The sequence below is a fragment of the Centrocercus urophasianus genome, unplaced genomic scaffold, assembly GCF_019232065.1.
Source record: "Centrocercus urophasianus isolate 14NV4802_14NV808 unplaced genomic scaffold, USGS_Curo_1.0 seq_13, whole genome shotgun sequence".
In the NCBI taxonomy this organism is placed as follows: Eukaryota; Metazoa; Chordata; class Aves; order Galliformes; family Phasianidae; genus Centrocercus; species Centrocercus urophasianus.
Genome location: NW_024884475.1, coordinates 5,228,562 through 5,251,519, shown reverse-complemented (window position 1 = coordinate 5,251,519; position 22,958 = coordinate 5,228,562). Strand labels below are relative to the sequence as shown.

Sequence of the window (22,958 nt, the reverse complement as noted above, 5' to 3'; positions counted from 1 at the left end):
GTGGCATTTTTCTTTGAAGAATGTGACTTTCACATCACTTCAGGTTTCTTTTCAGATACATTTTCTGCTTTAAAACACTGAGTTTGCATCAACTATTAGGGAGTTCAAAATACACCTCTGGATGTACGGATTGGATGATTTTGCCTGTTTAATTATAGACCCAAAAAAAGTAAAAACAGTGGTGTAAATGCATGCTGCTCCTGATGTCAGGCGGATATCTGTCCTTTTGGGGCTCAGGTTTGCCCCTTGGAGTTCATTCACTATCAGACAAGTTCCCTATAAAAATGGCTACTGAAAATATCCCCTGCAGAAAGCCTCTGCAGTGCTTTGGCGACAGCAGACAGGGACAGCCAAAAAGAGCTCAACACTACACAACACCTTCCTCCTTGAAGGCAGCGAATGTAAACATGAATTCCTGACCTCCATGATACAAAAACTAAAATGCTGAAAGCAACAGAATAAGAAACCACCAATATCCCAGCTTCATGTTCAGTATCAATGGGAACATGAAGAAACTTTCTTTAGTGCTTCAAACAAATGCCTTCTCAGCAGCAACCTTCACAGCTGCTGCCAGCTAAAGAAACAATGCAGTATGTTTTTGTGTGTGTGTGTGTGTGTGTGTATTATATATAATATATATATATATGTAAAGGAAAGCCTATTCTTCCAGTTCCCACCAGAAAGAGGTGCTTGACAAGTGATATGGGAAAACTTTCAAAAAATTTCTCATCATCCAGAACAGCCTCTCTGCAGTTACCCCCTAAGCTCGTCAAAACCACTGGCAGGAGCGTGCTGATTACAGCGCTCTTAATCTTATCTGCAGAAGAGGATCCAAGGCATCAGCTTCACTGATTCCAGGAAGAAAAGCTGTAATCTAACATTTCTCCTCACGAACAACTGACAAGGAATGCCTTCAATTGGCCACAAATAGCCTAAGAAAAATTAGCAAAACATTATAAAACCCCCTTTGGAAGCAGGGGAGAGCTAGCAGATGATGCAACTGCTGAATTATCTCTTTCAGTGCAGATGCTGCAAGGCTGACCCATGGACAGCATGTCCTTCCAAACTGGCCCAAGCAAATTTGCAAGGTCAAATGCAAGACCCAGTTAACAATGCTAGATGGCAATAATGCAAAATGAAGCTCTCTGCTCCTTAATATTTTTATTATTATTATTATTATTGTTATTATTATTAAGAAAGCTGCAATAATTACTAATTTCATTAAAGCTTCAGTTGCTCCAGCATTGTAGCAATGTAGAATTTGTAGTCCAAACAAAAGCCATCTGAACATGCAGCAGAAATAGTCCAAGAACCAGACTATATCAGGTGTGAATCTGAGACTATCCATCCCTGGTGTAGGGACTTGACCCTTCACTCTGGAAAGCACCAAGTGAGCCACAGAGTATACTAGAGTATCTCTAGAAAACAAATGTTTTCAAATTCACTTATATGCCAACTGGGTGTGGTCATTCCCAACCAACCAACCATTTCCTGCATGGTTTGTAGAAGGTACTGAACTTGCCAGGGATAATTACTAATACTGGTATGGCTGTTCCATAGCAAGTAAAAGCACTTCCAAGCACGTGCATACATGCAAATTTGCCAGGCGCTTCTTACAGATCTGACAACATGTAGCAAAGGGTCAACAGTTCTCTTTGGAAGGCTGTGTTGATATTTGCTTCCAGATAATGTGCCCTGCAAAGAGACTGACTTATTTTCTAGGCTCGTTATCAGTTGTTATTGTAAGTAAAGCAGTACTATGTCAAATACCCCTTCGTTTTGACCTTACCATGGGCAGGACTCACTAAGATCTCATGGAATGTGAAATAATCATTTATAAAGACTCTGCGGCAGTGCTAATAAATCATAGAGCTCAACATCTTTTAGTGAGGCAATAAAACTTTACCTAAGACACACCAATAAACTGCACATACAAGAAATCTGCCACCCCCAGCCTCTTCCCTCACATTCCAAAAAATGCAGAACAGCAGCGATGGCATTGGCTCCAATCCTCTAATCCTCAAATCCCCAATTACATCAAGGGAGCAGAAGATAATGCAGATTTAGGACTTGGAACGAAGCTTCTTCCAGGGGCAGAAGAAAGGTGTTAAATAAACAATCCAGGGTAATGAACTTACTTAGAGTAACACCTCTCTGTGCAGGCAGATAGAGAGCATAAAATCTGTGAAGCCCTGGCCTTCTGCATGAGCCCTTAAGAGCTTTTGCGGTACCCGAGCCTACTGCAAAGAGCTGAATCTCATGGCATAAGGATAAGTTTTGCCTGTGTAAGGAAATGGGGTGGCTTATATATTAATACTTTACCAACATTTACTGCAGCCTGAAGGTGAGTTCACACTTGTTGGATTTAAATGAGGGTTACCCCTTCCACTTCCAAGATGACATTCCTAATTTCTACCATCACACACAGAAACAGCTCATCAACCACTACTTCATCTCTAATTTCAGACACAGTGGAGGCACTTGAAGGTTGTATTGCCTTCCTTTACAGCTCTTGAGAACAAAGAGGTGCTTTCAGGCATGATGCATCTCATTTTAATACAGGTAAACAGATAGATTGGGCTGAACAAATCCTACTCGTGTATCTATTAACAGTAAAAGAGGCCAGGAACTATCAAGAATTCCCTCAAAATTAAGAGAAATGAATCACAAGTGATCTACAGCAGAGCAGGGACAATTGGAGCTCTGCACAGAGCATGTTTTGTCACTGCTCCCTACCATGATGGCCATCATGCCCATTTTCTCCCACTCTCACAAAGCAGGAACTGCTATACCGACCTATAGCTAGCCCTGAGGAAGGCCACCAAGTCCTTGATGTGCATCACCAGTCTTGTAACCAAGGACAGAGAGGGAAGTTTTTCTTTTCCAGCTTCTCCTCCTGAATCCAGCTACAAATCTTCTGATAGGATGCTTCAAAATGAAACGCCATGCTTTCAGGGTCACTGTGAAATGATGTTATTTTCAGTGAACAGAACTGTTTCAACCTGATTTACTGATTTGTTTTATGTTCTGTTCATGCTTTGCAAAGAAAACATCATGCAAGGTTTCATGTAAATGCTTTGAGCCCCTTCTGCTCTAGATACCAGTTCCTGCATGGTGATAAGTGAGCTGCAAAGGTCTATTAATCTTGGGGAACAAACTGATTATTAGTAGAAGAACAGCCATCCCTTTCCCAAATACATACAATATTGCACACAGAGAAATTAGCTCATGTTTGAAGCTCCCAACCACAGCTTACCATTGAAGGAGCAAGTGTACATTAGTCCTGCTCCCTTTGGCTCACTGGGACTGTCCTAGTGCTCTTTGCCAGTGAGAGGAGCACAGAGTGCAGGCAGCAGTTTGCAGAAACACTTTTTCCTCCTGTCTAAATCCTCAGTCCAAACCTTTCCCTTTTGCTCCAAGTCTTCACAAACACTAGCAAAACTTTTCCCGTTAATCTTTCTTCATCTTGCTAAAACAACACAGACTGTCTGTCTCCAGGGAAGGCTGTCACAGGATATGGGGGAGGAATCTATCATTTGTAATGCACGGAAATATAACTTACATGTATCAAAGGCATTTTCTGTAAAAACAAATACGCAGCAAAGACTGGGAGGCCAAACCCCCACTGCCTTCAAGCTACCGTGCTTAGCAATTGTGAAAGAAACAGCCTGAGCAAACCCAATTAACTTGATTTGTAGATTGCACAGATTAGCAATTGTGTTCTAATAGCAAATCCCAGAAGGAGCCCCTTCGCTTATATTTCTCTACAGCTCCTCATTCATTACACTAATACTTAAGGATATCTACCAAAAAATCCCTTAAATTTATATACTGCCAAGTAAGCATTCTTGGTCTCAAAACGTATCTTCTGACCAACAACTGTGGAAATCTCTGCAGATTTTAATTCTGAAAACTCCCGTATCTATGTCGGGTATATAAAGCCTTGACATATGGCTGAACTGAGGCATCAAGTTGTTCAATTTAGCTGTTAGAGTTTGCCACAGAGTGGAACAGTCTCGAGGACACAATTTCTGATGGGTTCAAACTAGGACCCCCTGGTCTCCAGCACCCTCCAACACCTCTTGCTTGATCCAAATTTACCTCCAATCCACTCAGATCCCAGCGTGAGAAGTTCTGCATGGCAACAAAGCAAACAAGTAGCAGCTATGCAAAACTTTACTCTCAAAACAAACAAACAAAAAATAAAATGCAGCAAGATCCATCTTTGGAGTAGAGATCACTCCTTTGGCTCTATGAATAGTTACTTCTCAGTTAAAAATGCCTGATGTTGAAGAACATGATCAACACTGCACGATGCTGGTAACAACTAGTTTAAAACCAGATATGCCTCTCTAAAATGAATATGTTTAAGAAGTTGAAAGAGAAAGACCCAGTGGTGACAGGAAGGTGGGGCCAACTTTCTTTTTTTCTTCTACATCAACTAAAGAAACATGTTCTTCTGGTTAAAATTAAGAAGAAAAAAAAAAAAAGCAAGATGTCTGATGAATAGTTCTACTGATATTGACTGGATTTCTCTATTTCTAAAAACATGAGCGCTTCATAAATACACCAAAATGTTCTGTCATCGCCAGACAGAACGTGCCAGTTTTCTATAAATACAGACATCTGGCTGTGGTTTTTTCTACTGTTATACATTTCTGGTGTGAAGAACACTACTTTTAGAGCAAATGCACGTTTGAAATTAATTTCATATGCGACAGGTTGCATTAAAGGTTGGCTGGGCAGAAGCTCGTAACAAAAACACCATTCCCACACTGCTCTTTTTGGATGAGGATGCCTGCATGATACTACAGGCATGAAACACATCCCCATAAGCACTGTTGTGAAGCTTCATGAAGGCACGCTCATTGCATTGAAACGTGAAAGCAGGAATTTGTGTTTGGCACTGTAATTCCAACCACGGTGAAACAACACTGAGAAAATAACGTATATTAATATCAAAAAACAACAGCATGCTTTGTGCAAACCACTTGAGCTCCCCACAAGAAAAAGCAGGTAAATAACCCAGCATTGAGGGATGTGCCATGAATTATTTGGGTGGGTTTTTTTGGTGGAATTTCCTGCCGGATTTCCTAATATGTCTCACGATGATCCATGAAGTTGCCACAGGCAGTGGGCAAGCTGGGATGTAGCAGGTTCATAACAGATTCAAGGACACCTTACGCCACTAAGGGCTTGCTTGGGTGAAAACCAGACTATTATTATCAACAGGTTAATCAGCTTTAGCTGGAAAAGCTTATTTTCTGGTTTACATAAGCCAAGCATAAACAGTCCCTTTCACAGTAACAAAATCCAACAGCCCAAACAGGGACAACACTTTAGGAAAAGGAAAGCTGGAGTTGGAGGCAGAGTGAGTTGAAAAGGTGATCAATTACAAGCTTTTCTACACCAAGACATGTTTTGCCAATGCTGGGCACTGTATTGCTTCTTACCCCTTTCAAACTGTGGCCAAGGCAGTATCTCCAGCTGAGACTATCACAAGACAGGAGCCAGAGCCTCCTTTGGTGCCCACCTGTCCTACTCTCTTTAGCAAACGCTGCTAATTCACAAACTCCATTAGCACTTTTTTTTTTTTTTTTTTTTAATACTCCAAAACCACCCTAGAAGTATTTTCAGACCAAAAACAAAGAGAAAGAGAGGGAAAATACACCAAACCCCAAATCTCCAGAGGCTCTCAACACGTGTCAAATACTTGCTAAGAAACCCAAATAAAGACAAAACCAAGAAGCCTCAATGGCCTGTGTTATCTTTGTAGACTGGCTGCTGCCTTATCAGCTCTAACAGAAACCAGCATTTAAGAAAAATTCAGTAGCCTTTGGATGGGAGCTGTTTCCTAAGAAAACAGGCAGCCAAATTGCTGGAAGTTGGCTGAAGAGGAGATGGGAAGCGGGTAAGCCTGAAAGCCTCTGCCATCATCTTGCCATTCTCCATCAGGAAACACGTTGCATGATTTGTAATTATTTTTTCATAATTCACTCCTTGTGCTTCATATCCACTGCACAGGCCAAGAGCTACAAGAGTGAACAATGACTTGCAGTACTGCTTGCTCTCATTGTACTGGCATAGGGAGAGATCAGAGATTCATGGCTTGGCAGAAACTTTAAAGCCCCTCCAGTCTCAGCACCCTGCAGTGGGTAGGGACACCTCCCACCAGACCAGGTTGCCCAAAGCTCCATCCAACCTGGCCTTCAGTACCTCCAGGGAAGGTTTAGCCATGGCTTCTCTGGGCAGCCTATGCCAGTGCCTCACCACCATCCTCATAGTGAACAATTTCTTCCTTATACCTAATTTAATTTTTTCTTTTATTTATTTATTTTTTTTTTTTTTTTAAAGAAGCTTAAAGCTGTTCCCTCTTGTCCCATTACTACACCCTCTGGTAAAGGGTTCCCTTCCGGATTTCCTTCATGACCACTCAGGTCCTGAACAGCCACAGTAAAGCTTCCCCAGAATCCTCTCTTTGCCAGGCTATCATCCCTATACTCCAGTCTCTGTGCATACTTATGGCCCCCACCAGACTCACTCCAACAATTTCAAAGAACTACCAAGTGCATCAGAACTGGGCAAAGATAGAGGACCACTTCCACACTGGTGTTAAGTACTACTGCCCTGCTGAGACAGGAAAAGTTGGATTTTCTCTACCCTCACTCACTCACACACAAGATCCTCTCTTTACAGATAAACTATCTGCTGAAGAACTTGGATGCTAGGGTACTGTTTTTTCATTCTGGTTGGTAAGCCACCACAAGCAGAGCTCCTGAGCATAACTTCCCACACACAGATTTTGGCAGCCACCCTGCACAGGGGTTGGACTTCCCCTCACAAGGGTCTCGCTCTTTAAAAAGTTATAAAATAGTTATAAAACACCTTTATGTGACATTAATTGATGGGCAGAATGAACAAGAAAGAGAAGAACTGTCTCAAGGCCAAGGGCTGCATTTCAGCATCTCATTTGTAACACGACAGAGGGAGCAGCCGTGGGGAGGCTGTCTGCCTCTTGTCAACCCCAGAGGAAAGGACAGACAGATGGACACTCTCCAGAGAGCTGTCCTGGCATTATAAATGCCTCTGATATGGGGCAAGCAGATTTCTACCCCTGACCTGAACCTTTCCCCCCTGGACCATCCTCACAAATCTTCCTCAAGAACTAGCAAAAACTGAAGTGACACAGTTGGCCACCAGAAGTGTTTTCTTCTCTTTTTCCTCCTCCACATTTCAACCAAGATAGCTCTGCAGGAAAGGCAGAGGAATGAAGCAATGAGAACTGCAAAGTGCTCTCCTATCCAGGCTGAGGCCCTCACATAACAGGAGTACAGCCAACCTCAAGAACACAAAAATTATAAATTGGGCTCTCAAATAGTACGATTGGTTTAAAGAAGTTATACAAAAGTTACTTCCTTGTTTTTCTTCTGCTGCCTAAAGCTGCACAACTCATATTTTCTATCCATCCTCCAGAACTCTCAAGACTTGTGGTCTCTTTCCCCACTGTCGTCAGCCCCTCCCCCTCCCCCCCCCACTTGAAAACTGAACTATTTCCCTAGTTTCCACGATTCTAGAAAACTTATTTTAATGGAAAAGAAAAACCCAACAGGGTCAGAAACCTCCCAAAATAATTGCTACCACTTCAACCTATGCTTAGGTCCTCCACATTTCGAATAACCAATGTAATGGGTTCTCCACAAGCATTTCTTTGAATAAAAGGGATTCTAGGGTGCTTAATAGTAATTCTGTGCTTAAACATTTGGTTGAAATGATGTATGAGGTCAGAAACTTCTATAGTTACAAAAGTGCATAGAAAGACTTGTTTTTGTTCTTCCCCTTGCACGTCTCCTGTGTCACGCTACATGAGTTTCAGTGGATTCAAATCAGGATGAATTCAAGTACATGTGATAAATTATTTTCCTTGTTTTATTTGACTTTAATTACTTCTTAACAACATCGCTGTTTGAAAATATTTCTCAATTGAGGGTGTTGGTTATGCCTAGGGCTGCTTGGCCCTTTTCCACCCAAATGCCCTTTCAACAGCCACCACAGCCTTTCCAAGCAAAATGAAATCTTTTTGAAGAACCTCTCTTTTTGTGTGTACGTGTGGAAACTAGTGTTTCTCAATGTTTTTTCCCTCTGTAGGATTCCAAAATTTGAGGCTGGGCATTTCTTTGCTCTGCTCCAGAAGGGAACAGAAACCACGGTGGGCTCCAGCAGGACACGGTGTAACGCTTGGGTGCAGGCAGAACTCATTGTTAGTATGCAAACACTTTGCTGCTACCTGAAAAATCTGTAATTGTTTTTTTTTTTTCCCCCTCCTTTCAAGAAATCTCACCACAAGTATCATCAAAAATAATCACGGCATAATGCAAAACTCTCCCTAAAATCTAACAACTCTGTACTCAGCAGAGAAGGCAAGAGTGGAATTGCGGTCACTGAATACAAATCACACAAGTATGCAGTACAAACCCCTCAGTGCATGCATAGGCTGCACCTTTGCACCTGTTCCACCATGAGATTCAGGCTTTGCACACAACTAGATCTTCTGGGCACTAAACCCCTAGGACTAAAATATTACACTACCTATAAAAACAACTGTGCGTTATGCTGTCTCGCATAAACCAAAACCTACCTGACACACTTGCTGACACATATTCCAAGAGAAAAATAAAATAAATGCTGTCTTCTTCCTCCAGCTCTGCCTTAGTATCTCTGTCCAGTAGCAAAATATCATCCAACACATGCCACAGAAAGATGGCCAAGCTCCGGTTTTAAGCAGGGATACTTACAAAACAAAGCTCTTTCAATTATTTTGGTGCACTTTTCATCTTCAACTCATAATGGAGTTTCTGTATTTTTTGTTTGTTTGGTTGGTTTTTTTTTGTTTTGCATTTAACAATTAAATGCATTATATGTATTAGTCTTGCAGAGACTGCATAAGAACATGAACAAAAAGGCTGTCATCAAGATGATGTTAAAATTAATTCAGGTTTGTTCTTCTACACTGTTACTTCGATTACTGTTTCCAGGGTGCAGGACCACAGGCCTTTGCATTCTTAGTTCTTAAAAGTCCAGCTCAAGCTATTTTGGGTTGGGGCTGTTTTTTAGGGTGGTGGGGGTTTTTTTTGTTTGTTTGTTTTTAGTGAGAAAGATAGAGAGCTACATTTGTCCAAAAGAGAGAACAAAGATAGACCATTTCAGAGAACATACATTTCATTCCTTTGTGATTTTTGCCTTCTCTGGGGCTTCTTGGGACAAAACATACAGCACCTGTGACTTAAAACACCATGGAAACATAACCGAGGGGACACAGAGGGATGAAACATATTTGAGATGAGAACTGAGAGCAAGGGAAAGCCAGGGTGCAGCAAAGACAGCAACAACATGAACACAAGCTGAGCAGCACAAAGAGAAGACTGTCCTGATGTAGCCTGAGTCCCAGTACAGAAGGGCCAGAAATGAACCACCCTCCTACCAAGACAAACCATGGACCTCATGGACCCTACTGCATTTTACACTCCTCAGGGGTTACGCAATAAATGTTCACATAAAGGCCTACTCCTCCAAAGTCCAGAGCCCTCTTGCCACAAAAAAAGACAGGAAAGGTTTTGCTGCCTATAGTCATACTGATATTCCATGAGCTCAGGCTATAGTTCACTTACCGCATTCTTTTCTATGCTGGCTCCAACTTCCAGAACACCTAACAGCAAGGCCAGGAGAACTTCACACCAGCACAAGAGACATCCAAGGAGCAATGCAGAAGAAGGGGAGGGTGGTGCTGGAATCAATTTATTCTGTCTTCAGCTGCCATGATTTCACACCTGAGAAGCATTTACTGCCAGGAGCCAAGCAGCTGTAATTGGGCAGAGAAGGGGGTCCTATTTGTGCTGCTAATGATTCAATTTAGCAGGACAGCAATCAAATGCTTGACCTTTCCCAAAAATCCCATGAAGCAAATGCTCCACATGACACGGCTCCAGCATTATCTGCCAGTAACAGGTGCATGATTGCAATTAGAAGTGATCAGCTGTAGTGATCCAAGAAGTGATCCAAGTATTGTTGGAGGCTCATTTGCCACCTTTCCACCCAGACTCCCTAGAGCCTTACTAGCTGAGAAAGCACTAAATAACTCCCTTTTAAATCATAGAATCATCTAGGTTGCAAGAAACCTTCAGGATCACCAAATCCAACCATCAATCTGATCTACCTAATCCTGCCACTAACCCCTTAGTGCCACATCCACATGTTTTAAATATCTCCAGGGATGGGGACTCTGCCATCACCCTGAGCAGCCTGCTTCAATGCTTGAGCACAATCTTTGTGGCAAAATTCTTCCTAATATCTAATATAAACCTCCCTTGGTGCAACTTGAGCCTGTTTCCTAGCGTACGCTTGTCATCTGAGAAAAGAGACTGACACTGTCCCTGCTGCTATAGAGACCAACGAGGTCTCCCCTCACTCCAGACTAAACACAAATCTTACAGCTATTACTCAGAAACTGGACTGGCAACCACAACACCTCTCTGCACACTGCTAGATCTTAAACTTGGTGCTTGGTTTGTTGTGAGACCATTTCTCACCCCCAGCCCTAAATCAACTTCCGCCGCGAACAATGCTGCCGGTTTGTGTCTACAACAGATTTATTCCCTATTCCAGCAGCTCGCACGCCTGTGCCTTCAAGGGGCAGTAGCTACTTTAGGCGAGTGGTTCCTTCTGGTTTCTGGGAATAAAAGGCTGCCCTCCATAATCGGGGTATTGTTCTCCCTAAATGGACCCAGACTCTGTAAACACGCTCCTCTGCACGGCACTGGGAGGGCAGCTGCATGTGCATATGTACATGCAGGGAATGTGTCATGCTCTAAAACCAGTAAATTATGTTAATTCATTTCCTCTGCCCAAGCAGCTGTAATAAACTTGGGGAAAGGAGGAGAAAAAGTAAACAGGAGTGAATTACAAAAAGGTGAGGGGGAGAGGTAACCCAATAACTCCACCAAATGTCTCCTTTGGGAAAGGACACGGAATTTCAGATCGGATGAGCTCCATGCAGCCCTCCCTTGCTCCCAATGGAGGTGTAAATGCAACTGCAGCAATTTTTTATTATTTTTTTTTTCTAAATAAGGCTTCAGAGCCAGCTCATTTTCTGAGTTCAATCTTGGGAGCTGAGAACCAAGCCCCCAGCAGTGCCCTGATCCCAGTGAGCACGTCCCCAGGGGCTTTGCACACATGTGATGTGTGTGTGCCTCAGTGTTTGAGGCCAGTAGGAATAGTCAGAGCCTATTTGTAATTTTCTAACAGGAAAATAATTTCACTAAGCAAACTACCATGCTTTGACTCAAAACCCTGATTAGCACAGTTTGAAAACAGGGCAGCATACTGTTTTGGGAATTAACTTGTTTGACCCTAGTCTATAATGGCACTCAAATAATCTGTGAGTCAGACGAAGTTGAAAAACTCTTGGAAGACCACACTGAAAGAATTTACTGGATTTATTGGATTTTCTAGGATAAAAGGAAAATAAGCCTCAAACTCCGCTTAACTAGTCTGTAGTCTTCAGAGAGGCAACCTTTTTCTTCCAGTGTATCTAGAAGAGGAACCTTATGCTGATCTCTGGGTCTTTTTTGTTCCCCAGAAACTCTCAATAAATATTAATAATATTATAAACATACAAATTGTTTGCACTCTTAAGATTAGTGGTAAAATACAGAATCAGTGGACAGACTCCCACCTCTATGAGCCTGCAATGCTCATCCCAATAGGGGTATTATTTCTTGGGAAGAAAAGCCACAGATAGAATTTCCAATTAAACATCCTGAGGCTACTGCCCATATATATCACTATCACAAACTATTGCTTGAAATTCTCCATAGCCTCTGGTCTATCTCAGTTTGAGTAAGCAGGGAATCAAACAAAGCATTCTGCCTCAGTGCTACAAGCATGCTCTGGTCTAGATAAAGCCTTGCCCATCCCTACCTTAAACGTTTCCAGATAACAAATGTGGCAATTAGAAATAAACTGTCCAAAGCTTGTTCCCCTACATATGTAAATGTTTCCATAATGGGTTTACAACTCTTTGTCAATCAAACCTGTCAAGGAAAAGTAAACACCTGTCTGAGGCCATGATTAAGTGGAATGCTCCACTCTCATTAGGCCCTAACAAAATTAACCCTGGCAATACTGCATTTCTGATTGGTTGTGAATACCAGGAGGAGGAAAGATACTCATCAGCTCTGATCCCTTAATCTAGTTTTATATTAACTCCTGCAGATCACGATGAACCTTGCCTTGGCTTAATGCCACACTACACAGGTCTGACACACAGCCTGCACTGATGAGGCTCCAGTTCCTGCTCTCTGGTAGGATTATTATTTCTGATCCTACTCACAGCCACTCAGCCACAGCTACTGAACCTAAAAGGACTGTTACCTTCATAACTTGGAACAATACCTGACTCTGAATGCTTTGATATGACCAGACTTTCTGAAGCAGCAAGACTGGTCTCCATTTGCTGGTAAAGCTGGCAATAGCCCTCCCAGATCCCACTTTCAATGTGCCCTAAAATACATTAAGTACTTCCTAATATTACTCACCCAGCTAAACAGACACTGTGATTGCCACCAGGATATTGTGTTAATCTGGAGAAGAACATCAAAGAATTTAGTTCACCCAGAAGCAGAGGCACAAGGCATTCCCTATCCCAAAGGTATCCAAAGTTTTAAGGGCTTTTAACCACCAATTTTACATCAGCTGCTCAATGCCCAGCAAGCATGCAGCAGCCCTGGACAGGCATCCCATAATATCCAGAGTTTTGTCATGTTATTCATTAACCTTTCTATCCTTGACATACACCTGCAACTTCTCTGACACTTGTCACTGCTTAACCAGTGTTAACAGATTGGGTTAGGTGAGAACTAAAACACCTTCCTCAATTACTCCAACTCACAAATCTGTTAGTCAAGAAGGAGAAAAAGAAACCAGTTCATAGTGCCCCAGGGTCTATAGCAGCCTAACTCCTCTAGTTGGGCTGCTTCTGCTCTGGGGGGCTGAATAACTGCTTCTTCCCCCTCCTTTGGAGTTGATTTGGCCTCACCCGAACCACATGTCTAGAAAACAGAAGATTTAAATTCATAAAGAGTAATAGGAAAATACTAACAATTATAATAAAAGCCTCCCTTTGCAGCAGGATGCCTCTGCTCCAAGTCACATGGTGGCCAGAAGTCAATTAGGTACTTCACCAGTTATATAATGATATGGGGTACCTGGGAGGACACAAAGGAAAAGGGAAATACAGGGCAGATTTGGAATAGCTGCATCTCATCATCCTGATCACACACACACTCGGCCCGTTCAAGTCTCTCTTTCAACACTTGGCCTCACAAGGACTTGAGAGCTTCAGCACTGTAGTTCAGACTAAATTGCCTCCCAGAGGCTGGCTGATGCTTAGATTTCCCTGCATGACCTCTTCCAGCTTTATTCCTTCCTGGACATCTTGTTCTGGACAGAACTGGGAGGTGCACAGCTGCCACTGGTAATCAGTACAAGGCGGTACCAAATTCCTACACCCATCAGTTCACCAGGCGTACGTGAGCCAACCCAGCACAGAGAATAGGAATTAATTTGCAAAATAGGCAAATTTTTTAAAATCAGCATTTCTGCATTTGTCTGTTGTTCCTGGATTTTTATTTAATATGCACAAATACAAGTCCTAAAATAATCACTGAAGGCGATACAACCCAAGAGGCACAGTTGTGATAATCCTTGCATTATTCACTTCTCAGCCACCTGACAGGATACCCAAGACTGTGTCAACTGTTCTTGAAATACATTTCCCAGACACGAGGAGCAGTGATTCGGGATCTTTACAAACTAGAAGCCGTTCGTACTCTTATGCAGGAGAGGCTGGGAATAGAGGTGCAGCAGTCCCGAAAAACATTAACCTTCTCTGGGAAGCCTCTGTTCCCAATTTACATTTTTCTTCCCTTAGCAAAGCTCAAAACTAAGTTTGAACACTTAATGGAAGAAGTAGCCTGGAGTTATTGGCTGAAATTCTTCCTGAAAATCAGGGTGGTTGTGATGAAATCAGAACTTCAGGTTATTCACAGCACTGCTGGATACTGTGTTTCTACTGCAATACAATGGGGAGACTGTTGTAATGAGGGCAAGCAATCAAGCTCCAAGCAGCCCGTTTATTTGACTCAGAAAGGGGAAAAGGAAAAAAAGAAAAAATCCAAGATGTGAAAGGATTCAGCAGCAGTCAGCATATATTAACTTGTTAAATAACACTTAGGCCAGTTGTCAGCTCCTCCACACCTAGCAACCCTGCCTGCAGAATGGCACCCATTCTTCATGGATAAAACCCAAAGTTAAAGCGATGAATTTCCAAGTTCCTTTCAGCCTCTGCTGTGCACACTCCAGTTGCCAGCCTGAGCCTGCAGCAGGCAGAATCTGTGTGTATCTGGGAGAAAAAAAAATCAAGCTGAGCTGTCCCATTGAGCAAGCAAGAAGAAGAATCCAAAATCCTGCCCCTAGCCCACCACTGACAACAGTGGGGGTCAGCCCAGCAGTCGATATCACGTATCATCTGTGCAGGTCATCCTTAAGAGATGGATTCAAAGCCCATGGGAGTGAGGAGGAGTCACAGCATAAATGCTCACAGGCTCCAAATCAGGTCCTAACCTGTTCCGCCTGGCATGGGCTGCATCTGCTTATCTCATCCAGTGTTAGGGCAGCAGGATCAGGCTGTTTGAGCAAGTTTCTTTCTTCTATCATAGCACCACGGAAGATACAAATGAGTGCCAAGTTCAATAAGCTTGCAAAAGTCTTTGCAACTTGCACATTTACACTACTCTTAAAAAGTTCCCTTCTATGAACAAAAGCATTCATAAAAAGTTTGGTGCAAAATATGAGGACAGGTCAACCCAACTAAAAACACAGGCGTGCTTATATTACAGAATGCTCCAAGGGAAGACTGATTACAGAGAGCAAGAAGAGGGATAGAAATACAAATTAAATGCCCAAAACAAGATCAAATGCATTTCAGCTTGAGCAGCTCACCAGAAAACACAGGAAGAGGGCAGATGAAAGACCAACTCTTTGAAACAAGACAAAATGAGGGGGGTTAACGAAATGAAAGAGAAAGGAACATTGCCACCAACACTTGTAATGCAGGGATACGTTTGCACGGTCCCTTTGAACAGCACAATTCTACAGGTTGCTGCGGACACAAGAAGGAGTTTCACATCTTAGAAAAACCAGAAAGCTGCACAGATTCCTCTCCCACTGAGTAAACAAAGCTGTGACCAAAGGGTTTTGTTGTTCTATTTTCTGATTTCAGATAGGCAGAAGACTTCGGTATTATTATTTTCCCACTTTGGTAGAAATATTTTCTTTTTTCCAGTAAATAATCCAAAATATGCAGTCAAGGCAGTGGCCAAGCAAATCCCAACCCATTGCACAGCAATACACCCACTGGAAAGGAATGATCAGCTTCACCAGCAAAAAAGTAGGTACCAACATCCTAGAAGTGTCACTTTTGCTTTTTTGGCTTTTTTTGAACAATATTTTCTTATGAAAGAACTGCTATTTCTGTATTTTCTCAAGTATAGCCTCATGGCATGTAAATTTTTCTTCTGTAGACAAAAGTCTGGCTTTGGAACTGAGCTGCTTCCAGGTGCATCACAGAACAGACGTATGTGAATTTGCCGCTTGCGTCCTTTAATGAAGGTCAAAGCAGCACATGTACTTCAAAAACAAAGTTATAAAAATGTTAAGGAAAATCCACATGTACTTGAGCCATTTGCTGAGTTCTGTAATATTCCTTAAAAAATAAAAAAAAATTAAAAAAATATAATTTTCCAGTACAACACATGCTGTACTTTATGTTTAAACTCAGCCACAATTTAAAGAAACCGACGGTCTTGGAAGAAGGGAGGAACCACAGCTTAAAAAAATAACCAGGATTTTCGTAGATTGTCTTGTTGGCTTTCAGTACAAGTCGTGATGACAGATTATTCACAAGCAAGCTCCCTAAGAGCATGGCCCAAAAAAAGACACCAAACTTAACCAGGAAATCTGCAGCGACTTACGTAAAATTTGGATCAGACTGTGGATCTGAATGCGCTTCTCTTACACAAGTGAAGAATTACCCAATTGTTATACCTGATAACAACACTGAGGCAGGAATAAAGGAGACTGTAAACAGCAGCCAACAGCCATCTCTTATATTATCATTATCTTATCCGCATTAAATACCGTTCACTCTTATTTAACCTTCCCTAACTTTGTGGTTGATATATCAAGTACTCAGCTTCCAAGGAATAACAATAATAATAAACGCGACCACAAACTTTCTAGTATCCCATTCCCTTTTCTCCAATGCTCAGCAAAAAAGGCAAACAGCATTATTTCTGCACCAAACTGTTGAGTTTTAACATAGTCCCAACACATTCCCCATAAAGCAGGAACCAACCAGAACTTGGAAGCCAAGTGGCGCAGAGAGAAGTGCAAGAGTAGAAAGTAATTAAGGTCCCGCTCTTCCCCTCCCTACGCAAGGCACCGAAAATGAAATCAACATCCAAACTAATTAGTTTCCAGCAGAATATCAGTTTACTCGCTAACAGGAAGGTTGTCACTGCTCTTACCAAAAACTTCCAAACATACCGTACAAAATCTTGCTTAAGCCACGGGACCAAGCCAGGCACATCCCAATGTGACCATATACGGTAACCAAAGTGAATCGGATGGCAACTTGACAGATTTGGAACAAATATTGCGTCGTGTGTCACTGAGTTAACACCAGCGGGAAAATATCAGATTGTATTACCTGTATCCGACCGGAGGTGTGGAGTGGTTGGAGCCACATTGCTGCAGGACATAGTCACCAAGGGTTAGTGACCCAAGATGGCATTCATCCCCGCGGAGGAGGGCTTTTATGCCCAGTATAGGGCTGTGCAGAGGGCAGGGAACGGAGCGACATGAGGGACGAGCCACTGGCCCTGCATCATTCTCCCAGGTTAAGGGCTGACGTAGCTGGGGCTGCTGGCAGAAAGGCTGAAGCTGTCACCCTGTGCCTCGGCTGCCAGCCAGGAGGGATATTCCCCCACTGAGAGCAGGTTATGTGCTCAAAGGGTGGGTTTTGTGCACACAGAAGTTCCTGTGTTCACCCAGTAGGGAACGGAGGAGTGTGGAGGTTCACCCAAACAGCTCCCAGGGAGCAACCACTGAGTACAAGCTCCTTCCAGAGGGTCCTCAGACTGGATTAAGATTGGTTTCTGGGGCATTTATTCCAGATCAACTGTTTTGGAAGGGTTATTCCAGTGTAGACAAGCCCCTAGCCAAAGTCTTTAAATTTCAGTACTGGAAAATATGGGTTCAGACCTCGACAAAACTACCTCATCCTTCATCCTTTCAGACAGAATAAGTTCCACACCCGATCCTCTAAAATAAAGCCCTGCTCTTGATACTTATCTTGCTGCTTTCTTAAGAGTTTATATTGCTTACCTAAGAAATCCCCTATTTCGCTATTTTGTGTGTGGGTTGATGAGACACAACAGGTCGCAAGTGTGCAAGAAGTGACAGAGCCAGAGGGCACAGCTCCCAACCTGGGAAAAAGCTGCAGCATTGGCCCTATCAGGCAGCCCTGTGGGTTCCTTCACCTTAAAAGGCACCACCTAAATAAGGAGGTAAAAATACTGTAAGGCAACATTAATGCAAGATTGCAGATGAGCTGCCAGGAAACAGCAAGGCTGCGTTGCGTGGGCAACTTACCTCTGCCCCCTTGTGCAAATGCACTTTGGTACAGCCCTTACCCAATGCAGTGCACACAAACAACATCCTAATTCCACTAAAATCTCCTCTTGCCTAATAAAAGAGAAGGGCCAATGCTTTCGATCAGAGCCTTCTCAGCCACCTTCCTCACCTGAGCACATCTTGACAACTCAAGTTAGGAAACGCTGGCACACTTTGTGCCATGCATGTAAAATTTGCAATTGGGACAGGGCTACTAAAGGCTGTTTGGCCAAAACAAAGAGCTCATCTCCCTCCAAATAAAAATCTCAGGCTAGAAAACGATCGATAGACTCAAGCAGGTGACACCTACCCACCACCAAATGCACCACATGATACATTTGGAAAAAATCTGTGGGCACATTCATGGTAGGACACGTTTTTACAAGAATCTGAAGTTATCCCAAAGTAAACAACCAATGATCAGTGATGATCGCCTGACCAAAATGCGGCTGCAATGTGTCAGAGATGTGCCACCTCTGCTCATGTGCACGTTTGATCCTTCATCTGCACCCATCGCCCTCTGAATACTCTCAGTTTCAAAGAGAGGCAGAGCAGGATTGTAATGGTAGGGCCATGGCTCTGTTTTTACCACATTTACACTTCTTTCTTCTCTTCCTCCCTCATTACAAACAACGAGTGAATGACGTTTTTCACGGGTTTGGCCCTGGATTTATACTCTATTTCATTTTAAACAACCCACACCAACTCTCCATCCACACACAAGATGGTTTTTCCAGCTCTGAATAGAACGAGTTCAACAAACCCAATCACTATTGTGACCCTGTTAATGTTGCCTTAAAAATAAAAACCTTTTCCATAGGAAAAACAACGATGTTCTGAAATTAACGCTGTTAATTATCTGGCTCTTCTTCACACGACAGCAGCCCGCAGTCAATCGCACCACGTTTTCCAGAGGCAATAAAAGAATACGAGCAAGACAAGTGCAAACAGCATTGAAACGGGCTGCCAGGAAAGCAGCCGACACTCTGCTCACAACAGAGACAAAACTCCTTTTGTCTTCTTCTGCCCACTTCAGATTTTTTTCGGAACTCCACCAGCTCCTCAGGTCTATGGCAATAACCTACATCCATGAGGCCGTTCTTATTTCATACGCCACTGCCTACAACTTCAACGGAGTCTACATTATAGACCTGGCTGGGAACTCAGTCTGCAGGGCTCTGAGCCTATATGCACTGTTTTCTTTTTCATTCAGCTTCCAGCTGATCATTTTATAGTGCTTCTGCCTCCATAAAGTATTTGCTTGGGAGCCAACACGAAGATGGAAAAAAAAGCAAAGCACTAATTTGAGCCTTGGGTTTGTAGAGCAATGCTCCCTCCCCATCCCTTTGGTTTTATTTTTGGCAAATTATGGCCCCAATGAAGCACAAGTTTTAAGATCTTTTCATTGCATCAGGTGATTTAAAGCTCTTTCACCAATTCATGCAACTCCAGTACTCATTCACTCAACTCCAATACTCATCTGCACAACTCCAATCCTCTTGGGACATGCAGCTGAAGCCATCTACATCCTAAAGCCACGCACCCATTCTGCTGGAACAATGCAACCCCTCCTTTGTCAGCGGTGGTTTCCCATTCAGACAGCACCCACCAAGGTACGGGGCAGGGAAAAAGGCAGCCTTCTCTGCTCTGACCCCACACTCGAGTTAAGGCACCTTCCCACTCCCAGGTCAATGCATTTGGTAACCTGTGCATTGAAACCCGACCGACTGCCACAGCCCCAGTTCTTAAATGTTCTCACTATCAGGAGTTGTCATTTGTCTGTCACCAGGAAGGTTAATGGATGCGTTTGTTACATTTGCTGGTGGGAATATACGGCGCAGGGGCTGGGGGGGATTACAAGAGGGGAGAGGTATTTCTGATCCACGGAGGAATGCAGCTGCTTTCCTTTAAAATCAAATGGGATGCATGAGAAAAGTCTCATGCGAGTCCACCTGCGACCACAGCACCAAATCCACGCTGCGCCCAGCAGCACCAAGAGGCAGCAATGGAGCACGTGTGCACGGCAGGGCAGCAAGCAGGAGGGCTCGAGCTGCTCGGTCCTTACCTCTCGCTGTGTCCGAGAGTGCGACGATCCCTGCGAGCAGGAGCGCCAGCTGCAATCCCATGGTGAAAAGCGGATCCCTGTGAGCTGTACGAGCTGCCGTCCTCGGAGCTGCAGGAAAGGGAGCGGAGCGATTACGGGGGGGGAATGAGCAAACAGCCCACAAGTTTGTACAGTTTTAAGGGTTGTTGCAGAAGCGCAAGAGCAGGAAGAGTAAATGCAACAGCAGCGTGTTTGTAATTCATTCCTTGGCGCTCAGCAAGCAAAACTTTGCCCTCCACTCTGCTTCAGCGTGATATAAATCAGGGACCCACTGAGGCCAGCACGCTGCTCTAAGTTTACAGTTAATGCATAATTCTCCGGTATCCCGCACAGAACCAGTCTGGAAGGCAAACAAAACGCGAGCAAAAGCGGCCGTAAACCAAGATTTCAGGTTAACAATTTGCGGAGGAACTCGGATGAGAGAGAGGGGGAGCGCTGCCTCCACAGCCCAACAGACTCCGTCCACCGGCCCCGCTTTGCCCCGGGAACACGCGCTCCTCCAGCACGGATCATCGCTTTCTAAGCATCGCTTTCCTATTTTCCAACCCCCCCCCACTAATTTCCTTGAGTACCAGAGGTGTGTCCCAAAGCCAAAGTCCATGAAACCCACCACCTTCGGGCGATGCCCTCGCAGCGATACGCCGGGGCAGATCGGCTTGACGCTCGTTACGCCCCGCTCCCCTCCTCACACTCTCACTTTCTAAGCACTGTCTGAATTCCTCACCCTCGTGAAGCTCTCGCTGAGACACCTCAGTGCCCCCGGGATGCACAACGCACCGCATCCAACCATTGCCTGCACCATAGGGAGCTCTTAGAGAAGGGTTACGGGGAGGAGGGGTGAGGGGGCAAGAGGGAAAGAGTGTTAGAAGCAAAAATTAGGAGCCGGGGGCGCACGGGGAATGATGCCGCCAGGTGTGCCCGTAGCCCAGGTGGGGACATCCCAACCCACCCTGCTCCATGGGGGGGGTCCCCACTTACCTTGGCCGCTGCCGGCTCTCAGCAGCGAGCGCTAACTCCCATCCCCGCAGCTCTCCGTTTCATGCCCTCCTGCCGCGGCCCCCGGCCGGGCGCTCCGCCGCCGCCCTCTACCTCATCGTACCCCCCCGGGACCGGGGGCTGCTTTGGGTTGAGCCCTGCCGAGGGGACACGGCACCCCCGGATCGTTTTGCCACACCGATGAGAGGGGTTAAAGGGAGAGAAGCGGGGGACGGGGTGGGGAGGAGGGGGGTTATAATTCTCACTGCTTCTCGTGGTGGGGTGAGTGTATGTGTGTGCGTGCGAGGAGGGACAGCGGGGACCTGCCGGAGCCCCGGGGGCTGCCGCCGCGGGATGCCCGGTGGTGCCGTCCCGAGCCGGAATCCCGTTTAAGGAGAGATGGGAGGAGGGGAAAGGGGTTGGGGAGTCGGGGCGAGAAGGAGGAAAAGGGGGAGGGGAAGGGGGGGCGAAGAGAAACGGGCGATCGAGCAACTTTCCCTGCAGGGCTTTGTGGCGGCGGGGGCCGAGCCGAGGAGGGCGGCCCGGCACCGCCCAGCTCCAAACTTCGCTCCAATCCCCGGCAGCCCCCGCCCTCCCCGCCGCTCCCCTTAACCCTTAGCGGCGAGGCGAGTGCCCCGCGGTCCCCGAACCACGTCCCGGAGCTTCCGAGTTCCCTCCCGGCCCCGCGCATCCCCGCGGCCCCACTGTGCGCAACCGCCACGGGCACCGCGGGTGGGCAGCCCCATAGGGGCAGCAGGGAAGCGGCGGGGGGACGTTGGGCCACGTGCGCCCATATGTTGCGTGTCCAACTCAGCGCTCGGGTACGGTTCGTCTCGGGAAGAGTTCAAACGAGCTGGAAAATAGGCTGTTGGGATGTCTTTTCTTGAGATGAGCTGCTACAATTCTGCTCCTAACATTTCGGGTTGTATATTAGGAAAAAAAAAAAACTCCTTCTCCGAGTGTGGTGATGCATTATCACTGGCTGCCCAAAGAGGTGGGGGGGGAGGGGGTCACTCACTGAAGCTATTCAAGAACCGTGGAGGTGTGGCACTGAGGGACACAGCTCAGTGGGCAGTACTGGTGGTTTCCTAAACCTGTGTTGCCTGAACAGCTCCCCTTTTGAGTTTGGAGAGAGAAACGTCGTTGACATTATTTAGAATCTTAGAACCTTTTAAGCTGGAAGAGGTTCCTAAAGGCCATCTAGTTCAACTCTCCTGCAGTGACCAGGGACACCTACAGCTCCATCAGGTGCTCAGAGCCCCATCCAGCCTGACCTTGAATGTCCGCAGGGATTGGGCACCCACCACATCTCTGGGCAACCTGTGCCCGTCCCTCACTACCCCCACTCTAAAAGCCCTATTCCTTCTATCTATCTTACATCTCCCCTCTTTTAGTTTGAAACCATTTCCTCTTGTCCCACCACAAGAGACCCTGCTGAAGAGCCCTGTCCCCTTCTTTCTTATAGGCCCCCTTTAGATATTGAAAGGCTGCTATCAGGTCTCTCAGATTTACCAGATCTCATTTGCTGTGCTCCAGCACAAAGGCCTCTGCCAAGATAAAGCTATCTCAGTGCCCAATGTGGTTTGCAGCCAGAGAATCCCTACAGCCAGGCAGGGAAAGAGCCCAAACCCACCTTATCTGTTTTGTTAGGATTATGAAATCACACCCTCTGTTATTGTTGTTACTAAATGCCTTTACTCAGCGGTTCCAGACAGCATTAAATCTGGATATACATAATCAATGTGAAAAACACTCAAGACTAAACATATAAACCCCCTGAGTCAGAAACAAACAAAGTGGCTGACAATATCATTTTTATTTATTTTACATATTTTTACCATCATTTTTATTATTGAAGTTCATCATATGAGAAATCCCAGATGGACTGCTCCTCATGTCAGGCAATAACTTCAGCCTCATTGACTTCAAAGCAGCGTTGACTGAGTCAAACCTCCAGGACTTGACCTACATGGTTGTGTTTGTGCCATGGGTCCTGACAAAGTTGTTTTAAGTTGCACAAGATGAGATCTGCAACTAGAGGATGATCTGTTGAACACTTCTTGGTAACATTTCCTGGCCATTTTACTGTGAA

At 44.8% G+C, this 22,958-nt stretch overlaps 1 protein-coding gene across 1 annotated transcript in view; it reads right to left on the bottom strand.

The window, feature by feature from the left end:
• FGFRL1 (fibroblast growth factor receptor like 1) overlaps positions 1-21,348 on the bottom strand; it is a 161,637-nt gene extending 140,289 nt beyond the window's left edge. The window contains exons 1-2 of the mRNA XM_042811439.1: positions 20,870-21,348; positions 19,853-19,960 (exon numbers count right to left, since the gene is read on the bottom strand). Coding sequence (XP_042667373.1) covers positions 19,853-19,913 — 61 coding nt within the window. The 5' untranslated portion in view covers positions 19,914-19,960; positions 20,870-21,348. The remainder of the gene's footprint in view (positions 1-19,852; positions 19,961-20,869) is intronic.
• Positions 21,349-22,958: the final 1,610 nt, after the last annotated feature.